The following is a 12,720-nucleotide window of genomic DNA, read 5'->3' on the forward strand; positions in this document are numbered from 1 at the left end:
CTTTGTTTGCTCACATGTTCCGCGTGATAGGTAATTATGAGGCCCAAGAATCTCAACAAAGAATGATGCAAGTCAGTTCTCTATATTTTCTTCATTAAGGCAAGTAAGTGGTTGAAGATTTGCTCCAAAATTGGAAATCAAAAGGGTTATCCATCAATGTCCCAGAAATTGCAGTTGACTCTCCCCTGTGGCACTGAGACAGCTATAGAATTGGAAAATGGGGCTTAGACACTGAGCTAAAGGTATTTGAGCAAATAGTATGCACCAAGTCCCAGGTGGGGTAATCCCTCCTGGCCTCACTGACTTGTGAGAATTAGTTGAGAATGGATCTAAAATCATGGAGGGCACAGAGTAAGCTCTCAATAACTATTGGATAAGTTGGGCCAACTTTCCCCCCCATTTTGATAAAGAAAATCAAAGGGTCACATGGCTAGTCAGTAGTGTTTCTATCATTCCCTTGCTTCCCTTCTTAGTTGCTTAGAATCCATGGTTCATCACCACGATCAGTCTACGCCCCCCCCCAACTCAACTCCTTTCATCAAACTCACCTGCCACAACCTGTAGCTGGTTGGAAGTAGCTGTTTGACTACCTTGTTCCTGCCCCCATACACAGAATGAATTTGGATAAAAGCATACACCTACGATATATTTGCATTTATAGCCGTAACTCTCAAGTATGTCCTTGCTAGTCCCGAGCAATTCTACTACATTGCTGTAGTCAAGTCACGATCCCATCCTTTGGGGATACCGCTTTTTGCTTTCTCCTCATCCTCCTCAAATTCCCTGTTCCCAGCCTTCACTCCCAACTGATGACCTGGATTATTTGAGAACATAAAGCAATCAGACTTAGACTGCTTCATCTTCCCATAAGCAAACCTTCTTCCCCAGCTCCATCCATACCCAGACCCGCCACATCCCTCCAGTGATGGGGGTGAGCTGCCCTTTCACCTACCTAGGGCCAGCATCTCCTCTTTTGCACTGGATCCCATCTTCTCTTACCTAAAGGAGGACTTGACACCTACAGGTAACTTGTGTTTCCTTAGCATTATCAGTGAATTGAATTATTCCCATCAGCATACAAATATGTCCTAAATCTCTCATCTAAAAAACCCCACACACCTTATGTTTATCCCCATTCCTCTCTAACTACTAAGTGTGTGTGTGTGTGTGTGTGTGTGTGTGTGTGTGTGTGTGTGTGTTTACTATATGCTGACCTGGTCTCCATTCAAGGCTGCAGGAGTTATACAGCCAACTGCTATGAGCGTTGCAACTGGAAGTCCTCGGTAGTCAGCCCTCTGCCACAATTGCTTTTAGCTGGTAAGAGCCTCCTGCCCAAGATCATGTCCTCTTCCCAGATAACCCACAGTCAATGGCTGCCCTATGCACCAGGCTAAAGGTGAAGGCCCTTTCCCCGCAATGGGGGACCATTCTGAAAGGCCATCCCAACATCAGAGCTTACCATGGAGTCCCTGCACCCATTGTTGAAATGGCCCCACAGACAAGCTTTTAGCCTGTGGGCAGTCTTTCTTCCTTCCTTTCCCCCACAGGAGTTAAGCTGGAAAGTCTTCACCAATAAACTTCTTGCACACAAAGGTCCCTCTCAGAGTCTTTTCCTGGGGAACCCAACCTGTAACACCTCCATGAACATGCAAGCTGCACCAGTGCTGGGACCTCATCAGTCTGGTTGTCAGCTGCATGCCCAGAGCCTCGAACAGGGCTTGGCACATAGTAGGTGTTCAATAAATAGTTCTGCACGATTTCAAAGCTAGTGCTCTCTGCCTCACAAACACTACCACGGAGACATTCCTAACCTATAACTCTGCGATCCAGTTCAATTTGAAGTTCTGCCCTAGCTGCTGCATGCACCTGGTAGCAGCTGAAACGTGCAGCTAGATTAATTGAAGGAACTCATTCTCACAAATGGTGAACCTGGGGGAGCTCATGCGTGGCAATGTAATTACTTTGGTGGCATCGACACAGGAGAAGGCCCCTGGAGAGTCCAGACCTGGGCTCAGCCGCAGAGTTTCCATCTTAACTTTGGATTTCCTTGGACCTCTGTCACTTGAAGTCAAACAACATCATTTTAACAAGTTTTGAGTATGTGAGTAATTTCTCCTTTTCTTCGGCCCTGCTATGTAAACCGATATTAAAGACTAGAATATTTATCACGTTGACAGCTCCTGCCTGGTAGATTAGATTTTGTTAGGAAGCTGAGTTTTCCTTTGAGAGCATTCAACTCCGTATCTTCCTATTCTTGACTTCCACTCGAGACACTTTTTGGTATTAGCTCGCTCTACACCACAGTAAAATGGGAGGCAGCCAATAGAAATAGTTGAGTATGTGGGCCACCTTCATTGGAGTCTCTTGGGGAAACACAAATGCAGTTACAAAGTAAAAAGCCCATCTGTTCAGGAATGATGCTGTGTCATTGGGAGACACATCATCACAGCTCATATTCCAGTGATTTGTCTACCACCATACTTTACCAAATCACTAGGAAGGCTATGTCCCGGGACATCTATCCAAATGCAGAGAGAATCAAACTCCGACTCTGCTAATCTGATATCAATGCAAGGACATTAGTGAAAATAGGATGCTCTCACTGAATGAATTGTCCTTGGCTTTCATTACTGATTTGTTTAAAATATTTATTGATTTCAGAGAGGAAGGGAGAGGGAGAGAGAGACGGAAACATCAATGTGAGCGAGAATCATTGATCGGCTGCCTTCTGCACACCCCACACTGGGGATCAAGCCTACAACCCTGGCATATGCCCTGACCGGGAATCGAACCATGATCTCGTGGTTCATAGGTCGATGCTCAACCACTGAGCCATGCCGGCTGGGCTCATGACCAGATGATTTCTTGACTTCATCTGGTTCTTTGCAAAAGCCAGAGACACAGCTGCCTGGATATTGCAGGTAAGACCATAACTCAAGGGAACATGTGCACTAGCACACACGATGTTACAGAGCAGCCATGCTGTCTTGCACACCGTCAGTGTAACTGTGCAGCCATTTCCTGGTCACAGGTGAGACAGAAGGTGAACGGTACATGGAGACAGCTCTTTCCTGGCCTCCGCTAAAGACAAACATTCATTTCCCCAGTTAAAGCAACTAGTAAGACTAGATGCCATCTCTGTTTCTGGGAAATTACAGTGAAGGAGAGCTCAGATGTCTCTGGGACTGGACGTTAGGCTGCAGAATTAGTCAGTTTTATCTACAGACCAAGCCCAGAGTTTCCTAACATGATTTCAGGAAATGAAAGCCACACATGGCAGGTAAAATTCAGAAGTAAACACTAGCAGTTTGAAAGAGAGAAACATGGTGTCCTCTACTCTTCCTATTATAGGAATTATTTTGAGACCTGGTTAGACTCTGCAGCAACATGGAAAATATCAGAAATGAAAAGCAACCCCTTTTATGAGAAGCAAAATTACAGTGTTGACATGAGAATGAACCTGTCTGTTTCCAATCATCCATTCAATGGACAAAGAGCCCATTTCAGGGAATCATCTACAGATGTTCTTTTAATAGCTTTTGCTTTAACAGTCAACTGGGGGCTCAGCTTTTTATAATTTGGTTTCCCAGAAAAAGCATTCTCTTCTCTTAAGAGACTATTCAGTACCTCTGTGATCTGCAGAATTCACTCTGGCACAATGTGCTCATCTCATGGATGCTAATTAACCCCGGAAAGTAGAGAGTGTGGAGGAAGACCCCTTTCCAGAACAGCCTACAGGCCAACTCATAGCCCCTCCCTCTGTTCCCACTGCACTGGGTCTTTGAAACCACTGCAAATTCTTCCAGGCTCTATGCAGCTGGGAACACTTCCCACTTCGATTTTTGAACTTGTAGACATGTAATAAAGTGTTGCTAGGTACTGTTGACTGAAGCCATTGAAATCAGACCAGCTATTCAGAAGCAGGGTGACAGGAATTAAGAGCAGAAGGGGAAGCCCATGTCCTTTTGTGGGTTCAAGATGGAGGATGGGGAGGGGAGAGGCTTAGAGAGGGGGGGGGTGAGTGGGGAGACTTTGAAACTACGAATTCAATCCCCTTTGATCCTGCCCTTAAGCTCTTTAGAAAACCTAATCTCCATAGACTTAGTTTCATTTTGATTACAAATAAAATATTTTTCGACCAATGATAATTAATGAAGAGGAGAAAGCAGAGAAACAGCCCCGCTGATTCCCCTCTTCTTAATTAGGTACCCTGACAGCGCACCATTTCATTTAAATATTTGTTTTGTTCTCCCTTCTATCTGCCTCATTCCACAAAAGACTTAATATGGCTTAGAGTAAAAAAATTTTCTATATAACATGATGTATAACAAAAAAGAAATCAAAGCAGGATCCAGAGAGTAAGTCAGTGTGTTATAATGTCCCACTGATTTTATTACAGGTAGAAATTTGGCTCTGAAGGTCTTGACCCTCAAAGGAAAATGGACAACACAGTTACACTGTTCTCTGGGGGTGGGAGGGGGAAGGTGAGAGGGGAGTACATCAATTATGCAGAGGAAGCCAGGTTTTTTCAAGCACTTAGTGTTCAAGAAATTTCTTACCTAGGGCTTCCTTCAGCGACACCTAATGACACAATGTCCTTTATAAAATGCCAGCAGTAATTTAAAGGGTAGATCCCTCCCTCCAAACTGCTCATAAATTTGAGTTTTATAAAGCAAAATGAATCTTAAAAGTGTTTGAATTGGTGGGAGAGGAAAAATTTTGGCCTGTAAGTTATCACCTTTCAATTGATCATTCTGTTAACTCTGGATTGTTTTATGTGAAATTTTCTCAGATAAAGGCCAATGTGCATAGTGGAGAGAACGTGGTGGAAGCCACAGATGGCCATGCAATGTGGCCAATGAAATATGGATGGAAGTGACATTGGCCAGCTTTGTACCTAAGGCTCATGTGACATTGTGTGCCTCTGCTTGCTCTTCTGGGAGCTTCTGATCTCAGCCAGAAGGACACGCTTTAGGAAGTTGCTACCACCTTCAGCTTGGGCCACAGAACACACCTGACCTTGACTTGAAGCTTGAATGAGACCTGCCCCAGCAGACCAGAAGACCTTACATCACAAACTGTAGACTCTACTATAACTTTCACCATATTATTTTATTTTTTTCCCTTCAAGTTTCAACTTTTATTTCATTTTATTATTTTTTAAATTAAATGTATTGGTATGACATTGGTTATTAGGTTCATTTAAGCTCCATTGTATATTTCCTGGATACAAGATCTGTATATTGCACTGTGTGCCCACCACCCAAAGTCAGACCATCTTCCATCACCATGTATTAGATCCCCTACAACCTACCATGTATCTCACCACATTCTATGCAGCACCATTGACCTATGTTGACTAAAAGTACAATACTACTGATGGCATAAAACACTGAGATTATTATTACATGGGTTGCCTTTGTTGACATAATTCCCAGGGTCAGCTATTTCTTTTATTCTTTTTCAAATTTATTAGGGGTAACCTGTTAATAGCATCATGCAAGTTTCAGGTGTATAATTCTATAACACATCATCTATGGATTGCCATAGTATGCTTACCACCCAACGTCTAAGTCCATCACCATATATTTCAGGGTCAGCTATTTCTCTGTTAAATTAAAATTAAATTGCAGAAACACTATGTGCTGGGCACAATCATATGGGCACTTCAATAAACTGATCCTCGCCACAATTCTTTTTAAAAAATATATTTTTATTGATTTTTGAGAAAGAGTAAGAGAGAGAGAGAGAAACATCGATGTGAGAGAGAACCATCAATTGACTGCCTCCCATATGCACTCCTACTGGGGATTGAACCCACAACCTGGGTATGTGCCCTGACCAGGAATTGAACCTGGTGACTTTTGGGTGCACGGGATGATGCTCAACCAACTAAGCCACACCAGCCAGAGCCACAATCTATATACATAAAAGCCTAAGTGACCATCTGACCATTTGAACGTTGGACCGGCAGCTATGACGCACACTGACCACCAGGGGGCAGACGCTCGACGCACAGCATGGAAACATGAAACAGACTGATGAATCTCAGAGGGAAGAGGGAAGGGGGGAGGGTGAGAAGAGATTAACCAAAGATCTTATATGCATACTAGAGGCCTGGTGCACAGATTCGTGCTCTGGTGGGGTACCTCAACCTGGCCTGCAGGGATCGGGCCAAAACCGGCAGTCCGACATCCCCCAAGGGGTTCTGGATTGCAAGAGGACACAGGCCAGGCTGAGGGACCCCACCAGTGCACGTGCACCGGTCCTCTAGTTCTTTAATATTAAATCCCCTTTAAGATCAGAAAGCAGGCTGGAGAAGATAAAATAACTTGTATAAGGACTGCTGGAGTCCAAGTGCGTTCCTTTTCTCTATGCAACCTGCTACTTTCATAGTTTATTTACTGTGCTCCATATGGTGTAGTCACTATAAAGCAAATGGCAATTGGGGGAAAAAATAACTTGCCTGCCATTTCTCTTCTTCATAGCTAGAGAAAGAGTTTACTAACATCAGTGTCAATGATCATAAAGTGAAAACGTCCTGAGCCTTAAATTTGATTTTCAAATACCAGTATTTCAGAGGCAGATTACCTGACTCCAATAATATGCCTCAAACCTGGCACTGTGTGTGCAATGGAGAGGGAATATTTTCATCCATTATAAGAGGCTGTCAGAGGAAAACATTTTCCTGAGATCCTACCCAAGAGAACAGCATGTGAAGCAACATTATCATATTTTACTGAACTTTCATATACTCCATGCAGGAAAATATATATTTTATCTTTTGAAAAGCCTTGGTAACAAAAGGATAAAATATCCGTCTAAAACTCCAAGTACATTCTAATAATGCTGCATTCATGTTAATAACATTAAAGAAAATTCACGGGGCTCGGCAGCCCATCTGACTGTGCTAGGAATGACTATCCTTCGGTTGCAGGGGGAGAGCTCAACCCCGTGGCTTTGCCCACCCTTTTCAGCAGGGTGCAGGTGGCAGCTGAGGGGCCCGGGGGCGGGCATCCGTTTAGAAAAACTCCCTCCCAAGGAACAAGAGGTGAGGAGAAATTCCTTATGCAAGGCGAGCTAAGTACAAGCTTAGTTTCATTTGCATGTTCCTGTAGAATGACAAGGGTATAAATTCTAGCCTCTCAGAGCCCATTTACATAAAGGTTTCAGGGCACTCTCAGGAAACACTAAAAGGGACTTCGGAACTGACAGTGATTCTGGTTCTTAAGAATCTCAAGAAACGTGAGGAGAGGAAATGTACCAACTGTTGGTCGTTGGGTAAATTACTCTGAGGAACAGAGTTCTAAAGACCTATGTCTTGGGCGAGGCAGCCTCTTGTTGGTGACTCAGAGCATCCCTGCTGATTCCCATCAGGCGTGGTTACTTAACCCGCTTGGTTTCCAGATGGATCCCCAGGGATCTTGCTTTAAGAGGCTCCCATGAAACTGGAAAAGCCATACGATCTTCTGGGCCAGTGGTCGGCAAACTCATTAGTCAACAGAGCCAAATATCAACAGTACAACGATTGAAATTGCTTTTGAGAGCCAAATTTTTAAAACTTAAACTATATAGGTAGGTACATTGTTATTCACTTAATTAGGGTACTCCTAAGGCTTAGGAAGAGCCACACTCAAGGGGCCAAAGAGCCACATGTGGCTCTCGAGCCGCAGTTTGCCGACCACGGTTCTGGGGAAATGCAAAAGAAGGCTGGAGTCCCTTCAAGGTCAGACCATTCGGGCTTGGAGAAACTCCAGCGCCAGGATGGGGCCACAGTGCCATGTTTCGGCAGTGCCAGCGAGAGCAGGGTGGAGTCCTGGGGGTGGGAGAAGCAGGAGTGACAGTAGCTCCATAGACACTGGCCTCCCAGGAAGCATGCGCCACCCAAGACCATGCAGAAGGGAGAGGCCCAGGAGCCTGGGAGTGGCTCCCAACAATGGTCGTGAGTGGGGACCCTGAGCTAAATACCGTTGCCATTGCAAGCCTTCGATTTGATTGCCCTATTCTTGGTGTGACGGGACCTGAAGGTCACCTTTGAATGCTTTTCAGCCTTAGCGCTGGATGTGGAGAAGAACAAACTTAAAATTTCCATCCATTATCATCCTTATTATCCACAGAGAAGAACGGGCAGGCTGAGACATGAATGGCAGGGATGTGGCAGCTTCGCCCTGTTAAATTATGCACATCCTAGGAAATGACTTCAAGGATGAGTGCCTAGGAGACACAGGGACGGGCCGTTTACGCTGGCCAGTCCTTCGAGGCGCATGACTTCAGAAGTTGTGCTTGATTTGCTCTGAGCCCAGGAGGACCTGGACATGTGCCTACGGGGGTTTCATGTTCTCTGGGGGAATAACCCCGAGGCAGGCACTCCAAGGTGTGTCCTCATCACACACGAGGAGAGAGCGAGCAAGCAGGAGAGAGAGAGAACAGGTGACAGAGATTCCACTGCCTCCCTCTATACCGAGAGAAAGCACACGTATTTGTGTCCTAGAAATTAAAACTGTATGTCTTTCTCTCGACCCCACAGCTGCCAGATCTGGTGTTTGAGGCCAATAACTATCTTGGACATTTTATGTGTTCCTTTTTTTTTTTTTTAAATGAAGGAAGTAGGGAAATTAACCGCCATTCGGAAACGTCATTCAGTGTGTGCTTCGCCACCTTGCCAGGGAAGAGAGTGGCAGCCAGACCTGCGGCACCACCTCTAAGGATAAAGCATAGATGATGCCAGAGCGAAACAAACAGCCCGCAGAGATGAAAATAACAGGCTGAACCCGGTGCCAGCCCGGCACAGGGCACCGCCGTTCCTCCTTCTTGCAAATTATGCCAAAGAGAAGAAAACCGGCGGAAGGTCAGGGCTCTTCTGATCCCATGTCCTGCTCTCCCTAAACCCTGATATAGATGGGAAATATTCCTCCCCCATCTTCAGCTCTCCTGCAACATTCTGGGAAGGAACCCAGCGTTGCGGTCAGACAACGTGAGGCTGAAACTCAGTTCTTCTTCTCGTCTCTGCAAACTGTAGGCGCATTATTTAAGTTCTGGGAAGGAACCCAGCGTTGCGGTTAGACAACGTGAGGCTGAAACTCAGTTCTTCTCGTCTCTGCAAACTGTAGGCGCATTATTTAACAACTGCACATTTCACTCTCCCGGTGTGTGAAACTGACCATCTCAGGTTGTTTGGGCAATAAAACGGGATAAAATATATATGTGTAAATGGAGGTAGTAGGTACTCAATATGTTTAGTTCCTTTCTCTTCCATCTATTTGTGATTTCAGGATCTGGGGCATTTGTTCACTCATCTATTTATCATTTCACTCAATAAACCTTTATCGAGCACTTTCTTTATGCCATGCACTTTGCTGCAAACCAGCAGCTGTCAGCCACAGCCATAAAAATCAGAGGGCCAAAGGAGCCCAGACTGCAGGGCGAAAGGGGCCACCATTATTCAAGATCCTGTGCCTCGTATCTGTTGATGCTTTAATCGCGAGGTCTTATGGGTGTTGGTGTAACATTTGACCTTCTTGTGTCTTCGCAATCCTTTTAATTTTCTATTTCTAATCACAGTGTGTAGCGATCTGGGACACACAGAACCGTTGACTATCCAGTATTAGTGAAGTTCTTTATTTATCTATTATACGTGATCACTTACTTCTTCCCATTACATTCTTCCAAGTGGGTAACTTACAGTTATTAACTTTCAGGAAGCCCTTATATATCACAGCATCATACCATTAAGCCTTTTGGAAATTCATCACAAATCAGTATACAGATGACATTGATGTCTTATTGCTATTCATTCCTCCTGGGCCGTTTTCGGCAGTTCATTTTTTATATCCCTGCAGAGCTGAAATATGGCTCACTCCAGTATCTGTCCTTTTTGTAATCGCAAAAGGAAAGCTTGGCAGTTGCCGTATATTATACTCTTGAGAAAAATGCTAGTAATACTTGGAATTGATTGAATAGCATGGACTCAAGACTGCCTGGCACAGGCTATTTCCTCATTCCTATTTAGATTTTTTTTTCCTCCCCTGATTCTTACCTTTTGGATCCAGAAACTGCAAAGAGCATCATTAAAAGGCAATGGGTTGAAGAAGGACCACTTACTTGGAAAAGCCTAAAAGCTTCTCCCTATCTTCTCCCTTCAGATTCTCAAACATGTTGATAGTATGTGTTTACAGTGTTGTAGGCTATGCTGCTGGAAACAGTATCATTGACAAGAGGCTGCTGGAGGGGCTGGAGGTGGAAAAGGGACAAGGGCATCCCTGGTTCTGGGCTAGTGGTGACTTAAACTGGAGAAGTTGAAAATTTGTGACTATCAAGGCATACTCTGTACCCATCCACCAAGCTTGCCTTTGCAAATATGTGATTAGGAGGAACTCAGGCTTACAAGAGGCAAGCATGTAAAGGAGATGTATTAAAGAGGAATTCGGGTGATGGTAAGGCAAGTCTGAGTCCCATATAATCACTTCTGTGCTCCCCCTCCTCCCCAGTTAGTGGAAACTGGGCTTGCGGAGGGCAGAATATAGGGCACAGTCAGTTCAGTCCCAATGACACCTCAGGAGACCAAACCATGGTCCATATGAATATTTGTGAAACTTCCTTTTCAACACCAGGTGTAATAGGTCTGTTGAGGGTTCCACCTGGACTCCCTCTTCTGGGCTAGTGGACCACGGGCCTCCCAGCTGCTATGAGCGTTGGCTACAATCAACTCACCCTCCTTGTGGGAACTGCCCTTGGCCTGTAAGAACTATGGTGATAACTGCTTATCCACCAACTTTGCAGGGGAAAAAAAAAGCCCTAATGGACAGATTTCACTGGTGCAAACACTCCTACCAAGGTGAATTTCAAGTTACCAACCTAATAAATGCAGAGTTTCGGGAAGAGATCCATAAATGGGCTCTTGAAAGCCAGTGTGAGGGACTTCTCCAGGATCCCAAAGCATAAGAGGTGCCTTGCCTGGGAATGCCAGGGAGGGTATATCCCTGTGGCGTCAGGCTCCAGGTGGACCCTGCTTGAACCCATATCGTTGCTGCACAGCACCCCTGGCCTGCTTCCCCCATTACTTTGAGGCCTACCTTTGGCCACACTTCCTCAGCAAGTCATTTGCACAAGACTTTCCATCTCAGGCTCTAAACCTGGGCTTGGGGAGCAGCAGGCCCCAAAAGGCTCTTAATGATCTACTCTGTCCCACAAATACACATGAAGTTTTATGGACCATTTGCATCCCAAAGCTTCAGTGTAAATGGACCCTAATGAGTTCCAAATGGGTAAGAATACATATCTGTGAACATTTCATATCGGTTACCCAAGAAAAACCAGCACCACAGCCACATATTTAGATGGCAAAAATGCTATCTCTACTATTTGCTTTCATCACACACAGCTAGAGCCAGAACATCTAATATTTAAAGGCCCTCCTGCCAACATAATTTCATTCTACCTACTTTTCCTTGGTAGCCCATATTCTAGCACCTCTGTAAAGCCTGGTTCAACCAACCCAACTTCTTACCCCATTAAAATTAATGCCAGATTGATCCATCTTCTAATTAATCATTTCACTGCTTCCTTAGTATCTATTCTACTCTTCTTTCAAACAGTTCTTTAAATGGATTATTGCCATTTAGTTTTGTGTCTCTATGCTTTCTCCCCTAATATAACATAAAACCTCACTCGGAAAAGGTTTCAGAACATACTTAGGAATTGCAAAGATTTATTGTGGTCAACTAAATTCTGCTGTCAGGTTCATGGGAAAACTTAAAAATAGAGAAGTGGTAAAATTTTAAGCCACAAACCAATTCACAGGTCTTATTTTTTCCAACTTGGTATTTCAGCCACGCTTTAGGAAAAGTTTCTAGTGTAGGATCCTGGTTTCTAGTGGCAGATTCTGTTGACAGTGAACTTACTTTTCTCACCATGGGGCTTTCCTATATTTTTCCCACTTAAGCCAACGCCACTTCGACTAATTCTACAAAACCATTTCCTTGTAATCAAGAGTAATCTTGGTTCAACTCAAATCAACCAGCATGATCATAGATAACTCCAGGGATATAAAATAAAAATATAAAAGCACATTTATTTTGAGGAGCTCTTAAGCAAAGACAGAGGGAAAGAAGGTAAGACTATAGGCCAAGTTCCAGATCCTAAAAGAAATATAAACAAGGAACTTAAGATTTTATCTATAAAAGTTCTATGTATCAGGTAGGAACTGGATAAAAAATACTTTCCTTTATGAAAATACAAGCACAAGCTTAAAACCTACCATTGGATATAAGGTAAACGAAATCTCACTGCTCAAGTGAAATGAATATCCTCTATTATACCCAAGGCACAACTTGTTTTGATGCTTATGTGACTATTATTACTCTTTGTATTCTTGTGTTCAGGTTGAATTTCGCCCCTCCCTCATGCTAAGAAAAGCCCTCAGCTCATCATCTGAGCCTATGCCAGGCCAAACACGTTAAAACAAACTCAGTAATCCAGGGCACGGACCGTGGCGGAGCTGCTTCATGGGTCTGTAAGTAAGCAACATTTAAACACGGGCAGGAATAATGCTCACGCATAAAGATGCGACGTAAAACACATAATGACTGGGACACATTTAACATGCTGATACCCACCTGATCGCAGACTCCCAAATGCGCAAGGTTTTTAAGCCTTTTGAGTCGGATACACATTTCTTCACGGCAAAATGAAATTCAGAGCAGGGCTTTGAATTCTCACTTC

The 12,720-nt window shown here is 44.1% G+C and overlaps 2 protein-coding genes across 2 annotated transcripts in view; both read right to left on the reverse strand.

Moving 5' to 3' along the window:
- The window catches only part of LOC102257916 (kunitz-type protease inhibitor 2), a 61,045-nt gene extending 60,056 nt beyond the window's left edge, over positions 1-989 (reverse strand). The window contains exons 1-2 of the mRNA XM_005885959.1: positions 953-989; positions 709-814 (exon numbers count right to left, since the gene is read on the reverse strand). Of these exons, the coding sequence (XP_005886021.1) occupies positions 709-814; positions 953-989 (143 nt within the window). The remainder of the gene's footprint in view (positions 1-708; positions 815-952) is intronic.
- Positions 1-12,720, reverse strand: part of CA10 (carbonic anhydrase X) — a 375,155-nt gene that overhangs the window by 209,075 nt on the left and 153,360 nt on the right. The gene's annotated exons all lie outside the window — the stretch shown is intronic.

Source organism: Myotis brandtii, unplaced genomic scaffold, assembly GCF_000412655.1.
Source record: "Myotis brandtii unplaced genomic scaffold, ASM41265v1 scaffold943, whole genome shotgun sequence".
NCBI classification, from domain to species: domain Eukaryota; kingdom Metazoa; phylum Chordata; class Mammalia; order Chiroptera; family Vespertilionidae; genus Myotis; species Myotis brandtii.